The sequence below is a fragment of the Rhinopithecus bieti genome, unplaced genomic scaffold (genome assembly GCF_001698545.2).
Source record: "Rhinopithecus bieti isolate Rb0 unplaced genomic scaffold, ASM169854v2 scaffold_6907, whole genome shotgun sequence".
In the NCBI taxonomy this organism is placed as follows: domain Eukaryota; kingdom Metazoa; phylum Chordata; class Mammalia; order Primates; family Cercopithecidae; genus Rhinopithecus; species Rhinopithecus bieti.
Window position 1 is genome coordinate 4172112 of NW_016805647.1, and position 21559 is coordinate 4193670.

The 21559-nt window shown below is 39.9% G+C and overlaps 1 protein-coding gene across 1 annotated transcript in view; it reads right to left on the minus strand.

Moving 5' to 3' along the window:
• The window catches only part of RLF (RLF zinc finger), an 82185-nt gene that overhangs the window by 17673 nt on the left and 42953 nt on the right, over positions 1-21559 (minus strand). Inside the window, 2 exon segments of the mRNA XM_017873327.1 lie at positions 1481-1617; positions 9294-9299. Of these exon segments, the coding sequence (XP_017728816.1) occupies positions 1481-1617; positions 9294-9299 (143 nt within the window).

A 21559-nucleotide genomic window follows, 5' to 3' on the forward strand; every position in this document is an offset into this window, starting at 1 on the left:
AATCTCTATTAATCTCTTCCTGCTATAGAAGAACAGCATTAATCCTAGAGCCACTAACAGCTCTGGAAGAGTGAATGGTGGGCGACTAAAGAAGGGAAGAAAAATTTTAAACACAATCTATAACACATTCCATATATGATTTATTATTTGTACTGAAAATCTAGCTATAATGGTAGATACTTTTTTCATTATAAAGAAATTATATTTAAGTCCCCATCTCACTATCTTCTTTCTCACAGGAGGTATAACTCTGGCATAGTGGATTTGGTGGCAAAAACTACAGTTTGAATTTTAGCCTATGCCAAGAAAACACACATACAGAAGAAAAGCACTAGATTAGAAGTTTAAAACCTGGGCTTGAATCTCAGCTCTACCACTTTAGCTTTGAGACCACGGACAATTACAAGTTTTCTCTGGTCCCTATGATCCCCCAACTGCCTCACCTGTGCAATGATTATTATGAGGACTGGGTGAGATTACAGCACACAAATTTCTACATAAAATAATAGACAAAAAGAAATATAGTAACATACAACAGTATTAACCATAAAACTATTAAAATAGACAGACGATCCAGAGGGAGGGAGATCAATGAGGGCTGAAGTACACAAAAGGCTTTACTAGGTTTTCCTATAAACAAAATGCTCATTTCCAATTTTAAGCCATCCTTAGGTTCTGAAACACTCAGAGTTCCTCTAATGAAGATAATGCAAATCCAACCCATTCTTAGAATTAAATCTCAAACATTACTTCCTCCCTGACACCTTTAATACTCTGGTATACAGTGAACACCTCTCTCTGATCTCCTATAGCATTATCCATACCACTAATCTGATACTTACTGACAGAGAGTCTTACATTTTAGAGGTTTCCTGTGTATCAGGTTTGTCCCTTTGGCCTAAATAGATTCAATACAGTTAGAATGAAAGAACCATGGATACACTTACTGTTTCCTTTTTAGCAACTAAGTATTCTGTAGGCAAACAAGATATAAATTGAATTAAAACCAAAATAATGCAATTCAACTATATAGTTCCAAAGTTGCAAAAGAGATTACTATTCAAATGAATTTCTTTTTTAGTGCTAGTTTGACCTAGAAACCTAGATAATTCGATCCTTTTCATCTGTGGGTTCCCAAATAAGAATGGGAAGGACTACCCAGAAGATACTAAAAAAATGAAAAGAAAAACAATCTAACACAGGTTTGTTTCATATTGACAAAATTTTATCTTCAAGATAGAAGACATATATTGGAGTTAACAGACAACCCTTTATGGGATAATCAAGAGGAATATTTTATCCTTTCTTGTACTAGATTAAACCAATGATATTTTTAATTAAATGATTTTGTGTGGAAGCAAGAAGCTATTCACAGTTCATGCTAGGTTTTAAATTAGAAACAAATTAACATTTTACATAAACCCTAAATGCTATATACTATGTGCTAACAAATGAAGAGTGTAAAACTAAATATACTTACCAAGAACAATATACACTTGCAGTTTGGAGCTGCTGGGTAAGGTAAGTCGTACAAAGAACAAATGCTGTGTTATCCTGCCCCTCAGATTCCAGATTACAAATGATGTCTAGTACTTCCTTGCAGTCGACCTTTGCAATCTATCAAAAATGAGATGACTAAGTCAAAAAGAAAACGGTGACTTTTCAGTAAACTTTGTTATATAATGTGAAACTTCTTGATGAGGCAAAAATTAGAGACATAATTTTCTCCTAATGAATGAGTCTTCTGGCATGAATATTTCACATAAGAAAATATTAAAGAAGGGAACAGACACTATAAGGAAGTTCTACTATAGTCTCAATATAGATAGAAACATTTTTGCATTTAAAAAAAATTACGAACATTGCTACCATATAGATGATTCAAATTATATATAATAATCTCAGGTTATTTTTACCTGAAGTATTATTCTCTTTTTTTTCTTTCCTGTTCCTGTCTTCCCCTAGTACCTATGACCACAGCTGGGTCACTCTGGTTACAGATAGTAAAACATATGGCTTATCCTCACTGTCAGTGGGGCTAAATGAGGCCAGTTCAGGAACTGTTTTAAACACAAATGCTACATTAACATCATTTTTTTCATAGAAGGAAAATTTCTAGTGTATTAATGGGTTTTTCAGACCATCAAAACCCTTTTTAGAAATACATCTTTTCATTTACACAACTTAAATCTTAAAAAAAACAAACAAAACCCTCTAGACAAATCAGTCAAATTTTCTGGGGCTCCTTTCCTACATTGAAAAGAGCATAAAACAAGTGAACTAGACTTTAAAAGACCCTTTCTCATTCTTTTTTTTTTTGCATCAGAGCAAATGAGGTAAACAGCTCAACTCCTCCAGAGTGCTATGTAGTTACAAGGGGGTGGTTCTAAGGCTCTAATTTTAGTCGTATCTTCAGGTAGGTGCAGAAAGGCTTTTTTTAAAGCTCAGCTCAAATGTTATTTTCTTACAGAATCGTTTCCTAACTTCTGAGGTCATGTTATTTGGATCGCTGTCAAACACTCAAATTTCTCCTTTGTAGCACTTATTTCTAGAACTTTTTTTATTTTTTCAAATAAATTTTACTGTATTATCTCGTTTTTTGTCATACGTCAACATGACAAATCTGTAAGACTGGCAAGGCAGGCAATATCATTTCCATTTCACAAATAAAAAATGAGTCAAAAGTTCATTTTTAAATTGAAAATGTTTAAATTGGGCTATTTATTCTGCCTTGGGCCAACATTTAACCTACTTACACTGGCCTTTACCTTTTCTTACTTTGTGTGTGTGTGTGTGTGTTTTTTTAAAGACAGTGTCTTATTCTGTTGCTTAGGCTGCAGTGCAGTTAGGGTAATCATGGCTCACTGAAGTCTCTACTCTCTTGGGCTCAAGAGATCCTCCTGTCTGAGTTTCTCAAGGAGCTGTGACCACACCACAGGTCTGTACCACCCCACCCAGCTTTTTTTTTTTTTTTTTTTTTAATTTTTGTAGAGATGAGGTGTCACTATGCTGCCCAGGCTGGTCTCAAACTCTTGGCCTCAAGTGATCCCTCCTGCCTCAGCCTCTCAAAGTGTTGGGATTATAGGTGTGAGCCAACGCCCTGGCCCTATTATTTTACTTTTTTATGTACTTTCACTTTGGCTCTCCAGCTAGACTATAAACTTGAGGACAAGAGCACAGCTTTATAAATAATATCCCAAATCCCCTGTAAACAAAATCCTGCAAGAAGAAAAATAGCCATATCAAAATGTATGTGCCTAGCAAAGCAGTGTCATTTGCTAAATACCTGCACTGTGCGAAGTACTAGAGATGCAAGCCAATCTAATTTTTGCCCTAATGGATATCACAGTCTAGTCAGGGTTATTAGTAAGGAAGCAGTTACTAAGAATTAAATAGCTACAATGAGAGAGTATACAGTATTTTAAAAATACCTCTGGTAAGAAGAATCTAACCCAAATTTGGGAACCAAAAAAGACTTTCCGGGTAAAGTGGCATCTAAGATGAGTGGAATGAATAGGAATAAGCCATGGGAAAGGGAGAGTGAATTGCGAAAGATACTCCAGGACAAGAAGAAAAACACATGCAGTGGCCTAAATAAGAGTGAGCATGGCATTGAAGAAAACAGAAATAAAGTATTTCAGTATTGTTGTGGGTAACTCAGCAATACTGTGGGAGCATCAAGTCTTGAGAGTTGCTAGGAATAGAAGCACTTCTGTTTTTCTTTCTTTCTTTATTTCTTTTTTCTTTTTTAAGATGGAGTCTCGCTCTGTCGCCCAGGCTTGACTGCAGTGGCATGATCTCAGCTCACTGCAACCTCTGCCTCCCAGGTTCAAGTGATTCTCCTGTCTCAGCCTCCTGAGTAGCTGGGATTACTACACCATGCCCGGCTAATTATTTAATATTTTTAGTAGAGACAGAGTTTCACCATGTTAGCCAGGATGGTCTCGATCTCCTGACCTCATGATCTGCCCGCCTCAGCCTCCCAAAGTGCTGGGATTATAGGTGTGAGCCACCGCGCCTGGCCAGTACTTCTGTTTTTCTATTATCATTATCTCCGTGCCTTCTAAGTTACCACAGGGATTGTTGGTAAACATGCTCCTGCACTGGCCTAAACAAGCAAAGCTTAACTTTCTCTACCAATGTCTCAGATTAAACTTAACTTTAACTTTCTCCAATTATGCATTTTCAGCAAATATTAACATTCTTTTAATTAGCTCTTAATATTGCTGTTTACCTGGCATTTTAAAATACACCAGTATGCCTGATAATGAAATTTCTGATCAAGAGGTTCATAACTCCGAAGCTTGGTATCTCACACACACATTTTCATTATCTATTAACTTGACTGTTTTGCTTCCATCAAGGTTTCTATTGTGAAGGCGCAACTAGTATATAGTGGGGGCTTTGTATAAGCTTCCAATTCAAGAGCTCATTTGTCTTGTGCCCACTTATCTGAGGTAATAACCGAAATATCACTCTAGACTTATTTTCCACTTTCATTTAACTAAATGAGATATCTGATCATTTTTACAAATGAGAACAACTGAAGCCAGAGTTTTTTTTTTTCCATATCTGTTATCTGTTCCTCCTTATAGACTCTAAATTCCTTGAAAGCAGGTACTAGATCTTATTTTATACTTTTATCCCCCTTGGCACCTGTTATAGGATATTCACACAACAAGCACTCAGTTAACATCCTTTGACTTGAAGATAATCTCAGTATTATGCCCCAAATACCTGTACCTTCTTGAATATAGAGAAAAAAAGATACGATAAATAAAAGTAAATAAATAACTGAAAAAATTCATGTAAATTAAAATGAGGTAACACCTCACTAACAAACTGTCCTTATACTACTTATCCTCAATCTTTTGCAATAAATAGCGAAGACCACACTAAAAAACAAATATATGCAAGAAAATACTTCACAGCTAAAGCAAATTAAAATGAAGGTCATCCACAAGCTTCTAGGAGTTTTAATGAGTATCTAGGAAACATCTTATACTTAGATACTAAAACAATTTTTTGTTCTTAAATATAATTTCTAGTCCTGGGGCTAACAATTCTATAGCTGGTAAGACAAACCGAACATGTGTTTCAAATAATCAAGTATGCTTACTATCTATTTGACCACTAAAATACAAGTTCCTTAAGGGCAGAAGTCTGTTTCTTTCACCACTGTATATTCAGTGCCTACAATAGTGCCACGTCTATGAATGAACATCAATAACTACTTGTTAGAATGAAAGATAACTATAAGATAAATAACATGAAGAATAAATGGGGCAGAGGACTGAAGACAGGAAGAATAACACTGACTGAAGTAAGCCACAAAGATTCCAAGGAAAATAATTATTGGGGAGATAGCAGGGTCTAGATGGACAGGGGAGAGTGTAGCCCAAAAATAAAAAGCCAGAATGAGCAAACTAATGTGAGAGTAACTGTGACATGTGAGGAGGGAAAAGGTTATCTGATATAACGGCAATGAGTGATGTCACGTAGATGACACTCCATGAATGAAAGGCTAAACAAGTTGAGAGACTTAGGATAGAGCTAAATCACACACTGGGGGAAAGATAGACTGAATAAGGCCATGTCACAGAGTTGTGCAGTTTTGCATGGCACAAAACTAACCAGCCAAGGGAGTTACTGGGAGCTGAAATTCAGTCCACTTGTCAAGCCCTAATGAGGCTTTTGTCCTCAGAAGACGGAAGACCTTTGAAAGGCAACCATATGAAGGTGGTGGTAGAGGGTGAGGGTATTTTTGGCTGATTTCCACAAAATTATCATGCAGGCCAATGGTAACAGAATACTAAAGGACCCAAAACTTACTCATGGGGTTTTATGGGGAAAACCAATTTTTGTTGTTATTTTCACTTGGATATATATCCAAAAGAAATCACTTGAAATCGTAGTTTGATTAATTACTATTTACTAGATTTCTGCTAATTACAAAAATATTTACAATAGAAAACCCAGAACACAGAATAAAAATCATCTTAAATCTTACAACTCAATGATAACCAGTATTAACAATGTGACTTTTTTTCCAGTATTATGTCTACATACATGTTACACAGCATGGGTTTAATATGTGACTACTGCAAATATGTAAACATTTTTAAAAAAGGTGATACTATGCTGGTTATATGTTACTTCTTTTACCTTATGCTATGTTGTGACTTAAGTAGGAGTTGGGGTTTTTTCTCTTTCTTTCTTTCTATTTTTGAGATGGAGTCTTGCTCTGTTGCCCAGGCTGGAGTGCAGTGGTGCAATCTCGGTGCAACCTCCGCCTCCCGAGATCATGCAATTCTCCTGCTTCAGCCTTCTGAGTAGCTGAGACTACAGGGATACGCTGCGATGCCCAGCTAATTCTTTGTATTTTAGTATAGACGGGGTTCCACCGTGTTGCCCAGGCGTCTTGAACTCCTGACCTCAGGCAATCTCCTCGCCTCGACTTCCCAAAGTGCTAGGATTACAGGCATGAGCCACCGCACCCAGCCCATTTGTTTTTTTACTATAAGAGACAGGGTCTTGCTCTGTGGCCCAGGCTAGAGTGTAGTGGTGCGATCGCAGCTCACTGCAGCCTCGAACTCCTAGGTACCAGTGATCCTTTCTCCTGCCTCAGCCTCCAAGGTAGCTGGGACTACAGTCGCACACCATCATGCCCAGTTTATTATTTTTTTTGTAGAGATGGAGTTTCATATTGTTGCCGAGGCTGGTCTTGAACTCCTGGCCTCAAATGTTCCCCCAACCTAAGCCTCCCAAAGAGCTAGGATTACAGGCATGAGTCACTAGACCCAGCCTTAAGTAAGAGTTTTTACAGATGTATTCAACAGTCCAGAAAAACAGGAATGGGTGACGAGAGTATAGAGGCAAAGAGATCAGTAAGAACAGAAGTGGCATGAGTGGACATTCTGGCATTCTTGTCTCTCGTTTTTTGGAGAGAGTCTCACTCTGTCACCCAGGTTGGAGTGCACTGGGCACGATCTCAGCTCACTGCAACCTCTGCCTCCTGGGTTCATGCAATTCTCCTGTCTCAGCCTCCTGAGTAGCTGGGATTACAGGTGTGTGTCACCACACCTGGCTAATTTTTGAATTTTTAGTAGAGACAGGATTTCACCATGTTGTCCAGGCTGGACTCAAACTCCTGACCTCAAGTGATCTGCCTGCCTCTGCCTTCCAAACTGCTGGGACTACAGGCACGAGCCACTGTGCCTGGCCTGGTCTGTGGTTTTCTTTCTTAGGATGTCTTTGTTTGGTTTTAATATCAAAGTAATACTGGCTTCATAGCATAAGTCAGGAAGTGTTCCCTCTTTTTCTATTTTTTGGAATACTTTGTGAAGGACTGGTATTAATTCTTCTGTAAATGTTCTGTTCAGTGAGACCCTGTGGATGTGGGAAATTTTCAAATTACCCTCTTTACGAGTCATAGGTATATTCAGATTTTCTATTTATCTGTCAAGTCAGTTTCTGTGTTTTTTTTTTTTTTCTTGAGACAGAGTTTCGATTTTGTTGCCCAGGCTGGAGTGCAACGGCACAATCTCGGCTCACTGCAACCTCTGCCTCCCGGGTTCAAGCGATTCTCCTGCCTCAGCCTCTCGAGTAGCTGGGACTACAGGTACGCGCCACCGTGTTCGGCTGATTTGTTTTTTGTATTTTTAGTAGAGACGGGGTTTTACCACGTTAGCTAGGCTGGTCTCAAACTCCTGGCCTCAGGTGATCCATCCGCCTTGGCCTCCCAAAGTGCTAGGATTATAGGCTTTGAGTCTCTGCACCCGGCCTCAGTGGGTTTTATCTTTCTAGAAATTTGTCCATTTTATCCGGTAATGTAATTTATTGGCAAACAGTTATTCAGAGTATTCCTTTATAATCCTTTTTATTTCTGTAAGGTTGATGGTAGTGTCTCCTTTTTTATTCCTGATTTGAGTATTCTTTTTGTTCTTGTTCAGTCTAACTGAAAGTATATCAATTTTGTCAATCTTTTCAAAGAACTAAATTTATTACTTTTCTTTATTGGTTTTATATTCTCTATTTCATTTATTTATACTCTAATCTTTATTATTTCCTTCCTTCTGCTTGCTTTCAGTTTAATTTGCTCTTCTTTTTCTAGTTTCTTAAGGTAAATGGTTAGGTTATTGGCTTAAGATATTTCTTTTTTAAAATCAACATTTTACAAATATAAATTTCCCTCCATAAATATTGGTATGTTGTGTTTCACCATTCATCTCAAAGTATTTTCTGGGCTGGGCATGGTGGCTCATGCCTGTAGTCCCAATACTTTGGGAGGCTTAACTGGGAGGACCACGTGAGCCCAGGAGTTCAAGGCTGCAGTGACCTATGACTGTGCCACTGCACTCCAGTCTGGGGGACAGAGTGAGACCCTGTCTCAAAAATGACAAAACAAAATACAACAAAAGTCATTTTCTAATTTATCTTGTTTTGGTTTTTTCTTTAATTAATTGCTTATTTGGGAAGATAAGAGTTAAATTTCACTTATTTGCGAATTTCCCAAATTTCCTTCTGCTATTCGTTTCTAATTTTATTTTACTGTAGGTAGAGAACATACTTTATATATTTCAATCCTTTAAAATTTATTTAGGTTTGTTTTATGGGCTAACACATGGTCTATCCTGGAGAACAGACCATGTGCATTTGAGAAGAATGTATATTTAGCTGCTGTTGGGTAATCTAGAGATGTCTGCTCAGTCCACTTGGTTTATAGTGTTGTTTAAGTGTTCCATTTCTTTGTTGCCTAGTTTTCTACCCATTATTCAGAGGGGGTATTAAAGTCTCCAACTCTCATATTTGAATTGTCCATTTATTTGCCTCTTTGATTCTGCTATTTCATGCATTTTGGGCTCTATCATTTCTCAGACTGGACAAGTTTGCTGATTCTTTCTTCTAATTCAAATTTGATGCTGACCTTCTCTAGTGAATTAACTTGAGTTGCTGTACTTTTTGACTTTAGAATTTCATTTTGAGAAATGGAATTTCTCAATTTTATTTTGAGACGGGGCTCACTCTTGCCCAGGTGGGAGTGCAGAGTGGAGTGATCACACCTCACTGCAGCCTTGACCTCCCAGGCTCAAGTGATCCTTCCACCTCAGTCTCATGAGTAGCTGGGACTACAGGTGCATACTACCACGCCCAGCTAATTTGAAAATTTTTTTTGTAGAGATAGGCTCTCTACATGTTGCACACGTAGATGTTGCTCAGGCTGGTCTCAAGAGCTTCTCCCACCTCTGCCTCCCAAAGTGCTGGGATTACAGGCGTGAGGCACCTCACCTGGCCTCCTTTAATTCTTTAGGCAAGATTCCTTTAGTTCTTTGAATATACAGTTGGTCCTCGCTATTTGCAGACTTGGTATTTGTGTATTAGCCTGCTTGCTAAAATTTATTTGTGAAACCCCCAAATCAATAATCAGAGCACCTTTGTGGTCATTTCACAAGCATGCAGAGTGTGGCAAAAAATTTGAGTCACCTGACAGGCATATTACCAGCTGAGGTCAAAGGTCATATTCTTATGCGATTTATCTCTTTTTCTTGAGTAAAACTTCCTCAGATTGCTGTAAAGCCTTTAATTTTTCAGAATTCTAAAAAAGTTAATCTTATTCACTCTGGTTTCAAATGGTGATAACTTAGAACTCTTAATTTCCAGCTCAGACCTCTCCTCTAAGTCTCACATTGTGTGAACACTGTCTGTTGTTTCTCTCCCTTTTGTCTTGTTCATTCTTGTATCCCCATTGCCTAGCAGACACCTCCAATGAATGTATACTGAATAAATGGAAGGCATTTCTGCATTATTTCTTGTAATTACATGCGAATCTAAAATTACCTCAAAATAAAATGTCTAATTTTACTTTAAAAAGAAAAAGGATCACCTTGGCCACTGTAGAAAATAAATCAGGAAAAGGCAAGATTAGATACAGTTAGAAAGGTTTCAAAATAATCAGGCAATTGGCCGGGCACGGTGGCTCACGCCTGTAATCCCAGCACTTTGGGAGGCCGAGACGGGTGGATCACGAGGTCAGGAGATCGAGACCATCCTGGCTAACACGGTGAAACCCCGTCTCTACTAAAAAATACAAAAAACTAGCCGGGCGAGGTGGCAGGCACCTGTAGTCCCAGCTACTCGGGAGGCTGAGGCAGGAGAATGGCGTAAACCCGGGAGGCGGAGCTTGCAGTGAGCTGAGATCCGGCCACTGCATTCCAGCCTGGGCGACAGAGCGAGACTCCGTCTCAAAAACAAACAAACAAACAAACAAAAACAAAATAATCAGGCAATTAAATAACAGTAATAACAAGCATAAGAGGCAGCTACCCGGCATAACACACGGTGGATAGAGGCAGCATACTTTTTTTTTTTTTTTTTTTGACGGAGTCTCGCTCTGTCGCCCAGGCTGGAGTGCAGTGGCCAGATCTCAGCTCACTAGCTCACTGCAAGCTCCGCCTCCCGGGTTTAGGCCATTCTCCTGCCTCAGCCTCCCGAGTAGCTGGGACTACAGGCGCCCGCCACTTCGCCCGGCTAGTTTTTTGTATTTTAGTAGAGACGGGGTTTCACCGTGTTAGCCAGGATAGTCTCGATCTCCTGACCTCGTGATCCGCCCGTCTCGGCCTCCCAAAGTGCTGGGATTACAGGCTTGAGCCACCGCGCCCGGCCATGAGGCAGCATACTTATGTTCCTAAGTTATTTTCCTGCTTAGGCTATCAATGTAAACTAGTATTCCGGCCAGTGCCATTAATATTTTATCATTTACCTTTCTCTAGAATAGTGGTTTTCAATGCAGTATTTCCCCAATTAGCCCTGAGGTATACTGAAAACAATTTGTTCCTAGCAACAGATTTTAAAAATCAAAGTTGATAAATGTTTTATTTTTTCAAAAAGGAATCAAAGTAGATTTAAGCTTATTCATGTAATACTTTATTCACTTGCATCCTTGAGTAGAAGAAAGGTGGAAGTTACAGTTAGGAAACTTATATTTCAAGTAACCCTAGGTATCTTTGGGAACATCATCTGTTAGGTTCAAAGACATTATCTGGGAAAAAAGAATACTGACCAGTTTTAAAAACATGGGACTCCTTTTAAGCTGCAGTAATGCTACAGACCAGTAGTATGATGCCACACGGACCTTGCATATTTCTTAAAGAAATAAATGGTCACCAATGCTTCCATTTAAACCCTATCACAGTGTGTAACTGAAAGAAGGCTGAAATGTCCTGCCGAATTCTTGACAATGATATGTCCGATAGACTCTTCATAATGACCCCTCTAGTGCAATCATACACCAACCAAAATACCCACACATAACCCATGAAAGTAAGACCAGAAGTGAGATCCACATGCATACAAAGTTCTGGGAAGATGTCTCTTCAAACCTATGAAAAAGAACTGTGCTTTAGGAGATAAAATATCTAAACAAGCAGATCTAAAATATCTAAACAAGCAAATCCTCAATTTCTTTACACAGCCTTTCTGTCATTAGTGTACTGAGTGTATATCTCATTCCTTGCATGATCACAAGGATAAAGTAAAAGTATTAAGACTTTCAAAATAAGCAGGCAATTAAACACCAGTGGTCTAACAGGCAGTCAATTAGCATAAAAGAAGGTGGTGGAGGTGGCATATTTTAAATTTCAAATTTAATTAAATCTTTTGTAATTATTCCTTGTTCAGAATTCATCTTAATCTTGATTCTTACTTAAATTACATCGGGAATTTCTATACTCCTGTTTACTTTTTCTTCTACTCCCAAACTGAATTCCCACTGGGTCCTGTTTAAATGTTATCTGCTCTATCATTTATACCTAGTGACTGTGTCAATTCCCAAGTGTTAGGCTGGTGAGTAAATTGGATCCTGTTTGTCTTTTCCTTTCCCCATCAGGAAAAGAAACAACCATCTGCTATCGTGTCTATCAACCTTCGGTGTCTACACAGAAGATGTAGTTCATTCAAGGATTAAGAATGAAACGGACCCCTGCCTTAACTGTGCCAAGAACTCTGCCGACAGATTTCTTGAGCTCTTTAAAATAGAAGTGCTTCATGTTTAAAATGTTACCTTTTCTATATGGAAAACCTAATCTTTGCAAAGATTTCCCCTTTCAGTAATGAAAAAATATAGGAAACATCCACTTGGGACACCAGGCCACTGCCAAGTCTATAACATTCATTAAAATCCTTTCATATGTAAAGTTAATAGCAATGTCACCTCATTCAATTCTACATAAATAAAGTATCACAACCTAAAACTCCAGGATTCCATGGAATTCTTCTGCCTTCCAGACCTACCAGATCTCTGAAAGGACTCACTCTTTGCCCACTGGGTTCTGAATTTTGGCTTTCAGATGAACCAGTCAATTAATCTTAATTGTATGTGTCTGGCTAAATCTTCCCTAGCAGCGGTTTCCTATTACATATGCCTACTATTGGGATACCCACAGGTGCCAACATACAATATACTTTTATTCCCAGCTGTTGCTCAAGTTAACTCTTCTCCTGAACTCAGGTGAAGTAGATGGCAAATACGTAACTCTGCTACCTTAGAACATATGCTGAAGTTAAACTCCAATTAATCAACATCTAGTGAGTCACTAGTAATTTTCCAAAGCAGACTAAAGATTATTTTTAATTCTGTTGACACTTGCAAAAGAAAAGTATCACTAGGATAAGAGACTGAATAGTGGCTGGGAGTGGTGGCTCATGCCTTGTAATCCCAGCACTTTGGGAGGCTGAGGCAGGCAGATAACATGAGGTCAGGAGTTCAAAACCAGCTGGTCACCAGTAGAAACAGTGAAACCCCATTTCTACTAAAAACACGAAAAATTAGCCAGGCGTGGTGGTGCGTGCCCGTAATCCCAGCTACTCAGGAGGCTGAGGCAGGAGAATCGCTTGAACCCGGGAGGCAGAGGCTGCAGTGAGCTGGTATTGCGCCATTGCACTCCAGCTTGGGCAACAAGAGTGAAACTCCATCTCAAAAAAAAGAGAGAGAGAGAGACTGACTAGTTATGATGATATGATGATACTAGAGTTCCTTTAAAATAATTTTAAGATAACTTCATGTGTACTAAATGTTTTTGCATTGGTATATTTAACAAATTAATCCAGATCATGACAAAAATGTTTTAAATCACACCTATATGTGTAAATATGAACAGGATGATATATCACCAAGATGTTCCCAATCAGACTATGATTTATCAGTGTCTAACACATGGAAATAGGTGGTAGAGTGGAAAGAAGGCTGACCAAGGAGCCAGGTGACCTGCATTCCAGCTGGGCTTGGCCTCTCTAATAAGCTTAATGCAGGAAGGGCCTTGGAAACATTATCAGCTTGGCTTCAGTTTCATCACTTGTAGAACACGGAGGGTTAGACCAACTGATATATTTTTTTTTTGAGACAGAGTCTTGCTCTGTCGCCCAGGCTGGAGTGCAGTGGCCAGATCTCAGCTCATTGCAAGCTCCTCTTCCTGGGTTTACGCCATTCTCCTGCCTCAGCCTCCCGAGTAGCTGGGACTACAGGCGCCCACCACCTCACCCAGCTAGTTTTTTGTATTTTTAGTAGAGACGGGGTTTCACCATGTTAACCAGGATGGTCTCGATCTCCTGACCTTGTGATCCGCCCGTCTTGACCTCCCAGAGTGCTGGGATTACAGGCGTGAGAGACCAACTGATATTAAACCACTGAAATAGACTGAAAATTTTAATTCTTGTAGAGCAGAGGTTAGCAAACATTTTTTGAACAAGAGCAGACAGAAAATATTTTCAACTTTTCTGGCCAGAGAGTCTGTTACAACTACTCACCTCCACCACTGTAGCACAAAAGCAGCCACAGACAAGAAATGAGTAAGTGTGACTTCGTGCCAGTAAAACCTTATTTATAAAAACAGGTAGTTGGGTGGGTGCCAATCCCTTGTTGTGAACAGTATCAAATCATATTTCCAATGACACAGTTCCCTGCAAACTCAACATAATCAGAAAAAATCCTGTTTCCATACATTGTTATTAATAATCCAGAAAAGATCATGTATAAAACAAAGCTGATCATCTTCCCAGACTCTCCCTTGTCCCTCCAACCATTCTTTCTTCTAATTAGCAGCAGAACACCACTATTCTTCCAGTCTTCCAAGCTAGAAGCCTTATGAGCCTCTTGAAAGTATCTCTGTACATCCTCCTCTGTTTCTGCCCTGTCAGCAAGTCCTGTCCTTTCTCCTCTTGCTGGCTACTATCTCTTGTCTTAAACATAATATATACTATTTCTGTCTAGTCTTCCTAAAACACCACTTCAGTCATGTCACTTCCTAATTTCAAAGCCTTCTTAATTTTTACTGCATCAATTGTAACCACTAATGCAATGGAGTTTCCAAGCCCTTCTTTTCCAACCCCAACAGGTCTTATTTCTCACAAGGCTTCAATAACCACTCTCTGCTCTAGGCAGGGTATTTATTCTGTAGCGGATCCCTGCAAAGTACTCGTTAGTACCTGTGCCTTTACTACCACTCAGTCATCTCCAAACCATTCTTTCCACCCATCCAAAACCCACCATTACTTAAAGCTCCAACTCAAGGATCAATTTTTCTATAAATACAGAATTCTCTATCTTTACACTTCTACTGAATTTAGGGCAGTATCATAGAGCTTAGTACTTATCTTCCTGTAACTATTTTTGGCAAACAAACTGGGCCATACACAATTTGCTGTATTTGCCAATGCCTAATACGACATTAGAAACAAAACAGGTTTTAATTAAACAAAGGCTGAGAGAGTAAAGTTATTATTATAGGATGAGGAATCAAAACCAAAATGTAGTATTTTCTCAGTCTGATTAACTTTCCCAAACATAAACTACTGCAGCTGCTATTAGAGGTAAGGAATCTATCTCCTTACACTACCTGATACTGCAAATAAATAAATTAGCATACAGGTTTATAGTTGGTCCCTTATGATCGCTTTTTTTTTTTCTTTTTTTTTTTTTGAGACGGAGTCTTGCTCTGCCGCCCAGGCTGGAGTGCAGTGGCCGGCTCTCAGCTCACTGCAAGCTCCGCCTCCCGGGTTCACGCCATTCTCCTGTCTCAGCCTCCCGAGTAGCTGGGACTACAGGCGCTCGCCTCGTCGCCCGGCTAGTTTTTTGTATTTTTTAGTAGAGACGGGGTTTCACCGTATTAGCCAGGATGGTCTCGATCTCCTGACCTCATGATCCGCCCGTCTCGGCCTCCCAAAGTGCTGGGAGTACAGGCTTGAGCCACCGCACCTGGCCTTTTTTTTTCTTTTTTAAGATGGAATCTCACCCTGTCACCCCAGCTGGAGTGCAAATGGCGTAATCTTGGCTCACTGTAACCTCTGCCTCCCAGGTTCAAGTGATTCTCTTGCCTCAGCCTCCCGAGTAGATGGGATTACAGGTGCACGCCACCACACCTGACTAGTTTTTTGTATCTTTAGTAGAGATGGGGTTTCACCATGTTAGCCAGGCTGGTCTTGAACTCCTGACCTCATGATCCGCCTGCCTCGGCCTCCCAAAGTGCTGGGATTACAGGCGTGAGGCACTGTGCCCAACCCATATGACTGCTTTTAAAAATGTAAATGAAGTCATAGGAGGCTAACTATCTCTGTGTATACTACATTGTTTCTCTGTGCAAATTCAGATTTCACCTCTGCTCAATCTTGACTTCAACTGCTCCTCCCTAGTTCTGCACTCCAGGCTTAAAGAATTCTTATACTAGAGTCTATATTTGTACAGTGTCTAAAATATGCCAGGAACTGGGTTAAGTGCTTTAGATATTATCACATTTAAACGATCCAGACATTTTGCGAGACAGCTACTACTGTTTTGCCTACTTTACAGATAACGAAAATAAAGCTACCTGGCCAAGGCTGTATGTCTAGTAAACGACAATGTTAAGATTCAAGCCTACATATTTTGATTGTTGCTCTCACTTCTCTAGATGTCTTGTGAAAAACATACTCTACCTATGCTTCTCAGTAAATTCAATCCAGTAATGAGCCACCCACAAGCCTCAGAACTTCAAAGTTCCCTCCCCTCTTTTCTAAAGTTTCCCCTCTGGGTAAACAAAATAAAAACTTGCCTGTGCAACAAGTCTACTTTAAAACCAGAATCCAGGAAGAACCAGAAGGTTGGCAGTGCCAGTGAGTTGGATCATGTATATGAGATGTGTGAGTGTCAGATTAATATGTATAAAAGCAAAGCAGGGGCAGATGACCTTGGATTTAAACCCTGGGCCCACCACTTACTGGACATCTTACTACTATAGGCCAGTAATATCATCTCTCAGAGCCTCAGTTAATTTCTATAAAATTCATAGTGTTTTTGTTTGTTTGTTTTTGAGACAGGGTCTTATTCTGTCATCCAGGCTGGAGTGCAGTGGTGCAATTTCAGCTCACTGCAACCTGCACCTCCAGAGCTCAAGCAATCCTCCCACATCAGCCTCCCGAGTAGCTGGGACTATAGGCACCACCACACCCAGCTAATTTCTGCCTTTTTTTTTTTTTTGTAGAGATGGGGTTTCACCATGTTGCCCAGGTTGGTCTTGAACTCTTGGCATCATGCAATCCTCCCTCCTCAGCATCCCAAAGTGCTGGGATTACAGGCATGAACCACCATGCCTGGCCTAAATTAATAGATTTTTATAAGGATTAGATACTAACACGTTTAAAGCACACAGCACAGTGCTTGGAATAGACAAGTGAGCAATAAATGTTTTCTGCAGTTATATTTAAGGTTCAAGTGGAAAGTCTGAAAAGACAGGCAATGCAAAGCATTTTATCCTTTGATTTCTTTATCACCAGAAAGTCTAACAAATTAGAACATTTGTTAATGAGGCCCTAGGTCATGGCTTCAATCCCCATTTGAGGAAACTACATGTTGTCCACTTCATAGCCACCAACTGGCTGTTTCATCTCAGCATCCCGTATCTGTGCTCCTGTCTAGGGTCATTCCCCAAAACAAAGATGACTAGCATTCTGTTTCTCTCTATACTTTCCCTGCCTAGACAATCCTCTCAGATTCACGCTACTACTAAATCTCAAAGTCCAGGCCACAGTGCTTCCAAATGGAATGTTGCTAACCCAATATCCATCCCAGAATAAAGTCTGTGAGCACTTGAAAAAATAAGTTAGTTGATAGAAATGCAAAGACTACCAGGAGCCAGGAAAGAATCAGGAATTTCTGGAGTCAGTATTTTGGCCACTGGGAAGTACCTTAGATATAAGTACATCTTAAATCTCAACAAGGGGCCGGGCGTGGTGGCTTATGCCTATAATCCCAGCACTTCAGGAGGCTGAGGCGGGCAGATCGCTTGAGGTCAGGAGTTGGAGACCAGCCTGGGCAAAGTGGCAAAACACTGTCTCTACTAAAAATACAAAAATTAGCTAGGTGTAGTGGCGCATGTCTGTAATCCCAGCTACTCAGGTGGCTGAGGCAGGAGAATTGCGTGAACTCGGGAGGTGGAGGCTGCAGTGAGCCGAGATCATGCCACTGCACTCCAGTCTGGGCGACGGAGACTCTGTCTCCAACAAAATTTTTTCAACAAAAAAATCTGATAAAAGATTCTCACAGTGGGGAGATATGAGCTGGGCCACAGCAGGGGGTCTTAGCCATTTGAAATAACTACTGACCCAAGTACTGATCCAGGATGCAATCAACCCATACAGAAATCTGAATCACAACACTATACTTGGTTTCATCTTGGTTCACATTTTTATAAATATACAGCTAGCATAAGTATATTTCAAAATAAAATAAAGCTGAGAGAAATATAAGATCATAATTTTAAAATTCAAAAAGACCTCCAAGCAAAGTTTAAAAACTTACAAAGCATGAGTGGAATGTTCCAGCTTTGACATTCTGGTCATAACTCAGGTAATAAAGCTAGAAATCCTAGTAACAAAAGATCAAGGGATGAGGCTATACCTTTCATTAATTCATTCAATAAGTAATGAGTGCCTACATGGCTAAGCATTCTTCTAGAATATAGGGATATACCAGTAAACAACCTATGTTCCTGTCCTTACGGAATTTACAATCTAGTGGGAGAAAATACTGAATAATCAAATACAATGCCTAGTAGAAATAGTAATGTGTACTACAAAGAAAACACAAATAGGTAGAAAGACAGAGTGATGGGGTTATTTTAAATGGGTTAGTATATAATAATGACAGCAGATACTTAGGGCAGAGTGGGGGATATGGTAATATTTTAGATGAGACAGCAAGGAAGGCCTCTCTGATCTGGTAATATTGAACAGACAAGAGAATATTTAGAGCAGACACGAGGTAACGGAGTAAGTCATTCAAATTATCTTGTGGAAGGGAATTCTGGTCAGAGGGAAAAGCAAGCACAAAGCTCTAAGACAGGAACATGCTTGGTTTGGCTTGTTCAAACAACAGCAAAGACAAGGTGGCTGGGGAGCAGTGGGCACTAAGATAACAAGATAAGGTCAGAAAATGTTAGAAAAGTAGCCAGGGGCCATGGCACATAGAATAAAGAATTCTGAATTTATTTTGAGGAAGATGGAAAGCTATTAGATAATTTTGTGCAGAGGAGTGGCATGGCATGACAAGTTTTAGAGAGATTATTCTGCCTATATTCAAGATAAAATGTAGAGGCCAACAGTAAAACCAAGTATGCCAGTCCAGAGGCTTCTGCATTCATCTTTGAACCCCAATGCCTAACACAGCATTTGGCATATAAACCCTAAGGTAAATACCAACAAGAATAATATTCTTTATCCTATGTATTTAATATAATATTACTGGTAGTACACCAAACTCAGGTTTGAATCCCACCTTAACTACTTTAGCTTTGTAACCTTGAAGCATACAACCTAATCTGAGCCTGACTTTCCTCATCAATAAAATGGAGATACCTCAGAGCTACTGTGCTGATTAAATGTAGCAAAATATATACAGCATTTAGCTAGGTGCCAAACACATAGTGAGAACTTAAAAAAAAAACCCTCATAAAAGCAAAGTCCACATATCAGGAATATCAAGAGCTTAGTTATGGACATGTTAAAATTGAGATATTAGCTCTATAAGTAGAGATGGTAATTAGGCAATTGGATATGGGTCTGGAGTTTGGAGGAGGGAATAGGGCTGGAGAGAAAACTTTTGGGATTCAGACCATACATGGTATTTAAAGCCAAAGATGAAGGAAATAAGCCTAGTTAAGTGTAAAAAGAGAAGACCCAGTGACAGAGTCGTTGGGTAATGAAACATGTACTCATTAGACAGCAAAGTAGAACTGAGAAGGAGTAATCAATGAGGTAGACAGAAAACTGAAAGTCATCATTAGATTTAGTGATATGGTATACTGCTGGGGCAAAGGTCATATTAGAATGTCTTGAAAGAAGAAGAATAGGCCGGGCGCCATGGCTCACACCTGTAATGCCAGCACTTTGGGAAGCCGAGGCGGGCCGGATCACGAGGTCACGAGATTGAGACCATTCTGGCTAACACGGTGAAACCCCATCTCTACTAAAAATACAAAAAAAATTAGCTGGGCATGGTGGCGGGTGCTTGTAGTCCCAGCTACTCAGGAGCCTGAGGCAGGAGAATGACATGAACCCAGGAGGCGGAGCTTGCAGTGAGCTGAGATTGTGCCACTGCACTCCAGCCTGGGTGACAGAGCAAGACTCCGTCTCAAAAAAAAAAAAAAAGAAAGAAGAAGAAAAATGTTCGATGGGAAATTAAGACAATTTGTTAGGAAATTATGCTTAAAAAGCCAGAAGGAAATGGGGCAGTAGCTAAAAGTAGAAACAGGATTTAAAGCAGTGTTATTTTTATTTTATTTTATTTTTTTGAAGACAGAGTCGTGCTCTGTTGTTCTGTTGCCCAGGCTGGAGTGCAGTGGCGCCATCTCAGCTCACTGCAGTCTCTGCCTCCTGGGCTCAAGCAATTCTTGTGCCTCGGCCTCCCAGAGTGCTGGGATTACAGGCATGAGCCACCACCTCTGGATCTACGAAGGGCTCTTTTTTAAGGAATAAATAATAGCATAAATGCCAATGGGGTGGTTATAACAGAGATGAGAAAACTGATGATGTAATAGAGAAAAGGAGAACTGCTGTAGCATTATCCTTAAGGGACACAACATCAATTGAAATACAGAAGTGAAGGAGGCTGGCCTTAGCTAGGAGAACAGATAAAATTTATCTCTAGTAACAGAAGAGAAGATTCATCTACAGCATTCACAGATGCTGGTAGATGAAGAGATGTTTCAGAGACAGAGCTTATGAAAATTCTCTTATTTATCTTCTCAGCGCTTCGTTTTTTTCAGAGAAATAGGGAGTTAAGTTCAGCAACAGAGAGTGAAACAGGGCAGAAAGTGTTATAGTATAGTTTTGAAGAGTAAGAAAAAACTATGCAACTATCTAAGAGTGGGAGAATGAATGGGATAAAGAAATATAGGCTGGGCACAGTGGCTCACACATAATCCCAGCACTTTGGGAGGCTGAGATGGGCAGATCGTTTGACCCTGGGAGTTCGAGACCAGCCTGGGCAACATGGCAAGACCCTGTCTCTCCAAAAAAAAAAAAAATTAGCCGGGCATGGTGGCATGTTTCTGTGGTCCTAGCTACTTCAAGGGCTGAGGTGGGAAGACCACCTGAGCCCAGGATTTTGAGGCTGCAGTGAGCAGTATTTGTGCCACCACACTCTAGCCTGGAGTAAAATTAGCTGGCAGATTTTTCCCCGCATTTAAGTTTGGCCCCATGAGTGCAGGTAAACACATAAAGAGTAGGTGAAGATTTAGGGATAATCAGGATACTGGTAGTCAAACAAGTACAATTAAGAGAGAGACCAGTGGCCGGGAGTAGTGGCTCACACCTGTAATTCCAGCACTTTGGGAGGCTGAGGCAGGTGGATCATGAGGTCAGGAGTTCGAGACCAGCCTGGCCAAGATGGTGAAACCCCGTCTCTACAAAAATACGAAAAAATTAGCCAGACGAGGTGGTGGGCGACTGTAATCCCAGCTATTTGGGAGGTTGAGGCAGAAGAATTGCTTGAACCCAGGAGCCGAGATCGCACCACTACACTCCAGCTTGGGCAACAGAGCAAGACTCTGTCAAAAAAATAAAAAAGAGAGAGAGACCAGCAGAGGACCTGAGAGTACACGCAAGGGAGTGATAATGATGATCCGACGACAAAGCAGAGCTAAGTAGGGAAGTGAGTACATCAGGGGGATAAGGGAGAATGAAAAGGGGACAAGATCAACAGATCTTGATTGATCCTGGTGGAGTCTGTATATTAAAGGGAGTAAGGTGGAAAGATAGATAATGGTATTTGGAAAGTAAGATATCACAAGAAAAAGTTTCAGAATTACTACAGCATAAAACCAGATCCTTGGGACTCCTACATCTAATAAAAAAATTTCAGTTCAGAGTAAGAATCCATGTCAGAATTGAATGGCAGATAAGAGGATTAAAGGCAGATGATGAAATAAAGTTTAAGAATCTCTAGTTTTTTTCTGTATGTCAAAAACCATTAGAAAAGTCTAACTCCAAATTTAAGAAAACAAATAATTCAGGTTTTTTTTTTTTTTTTTTTTTT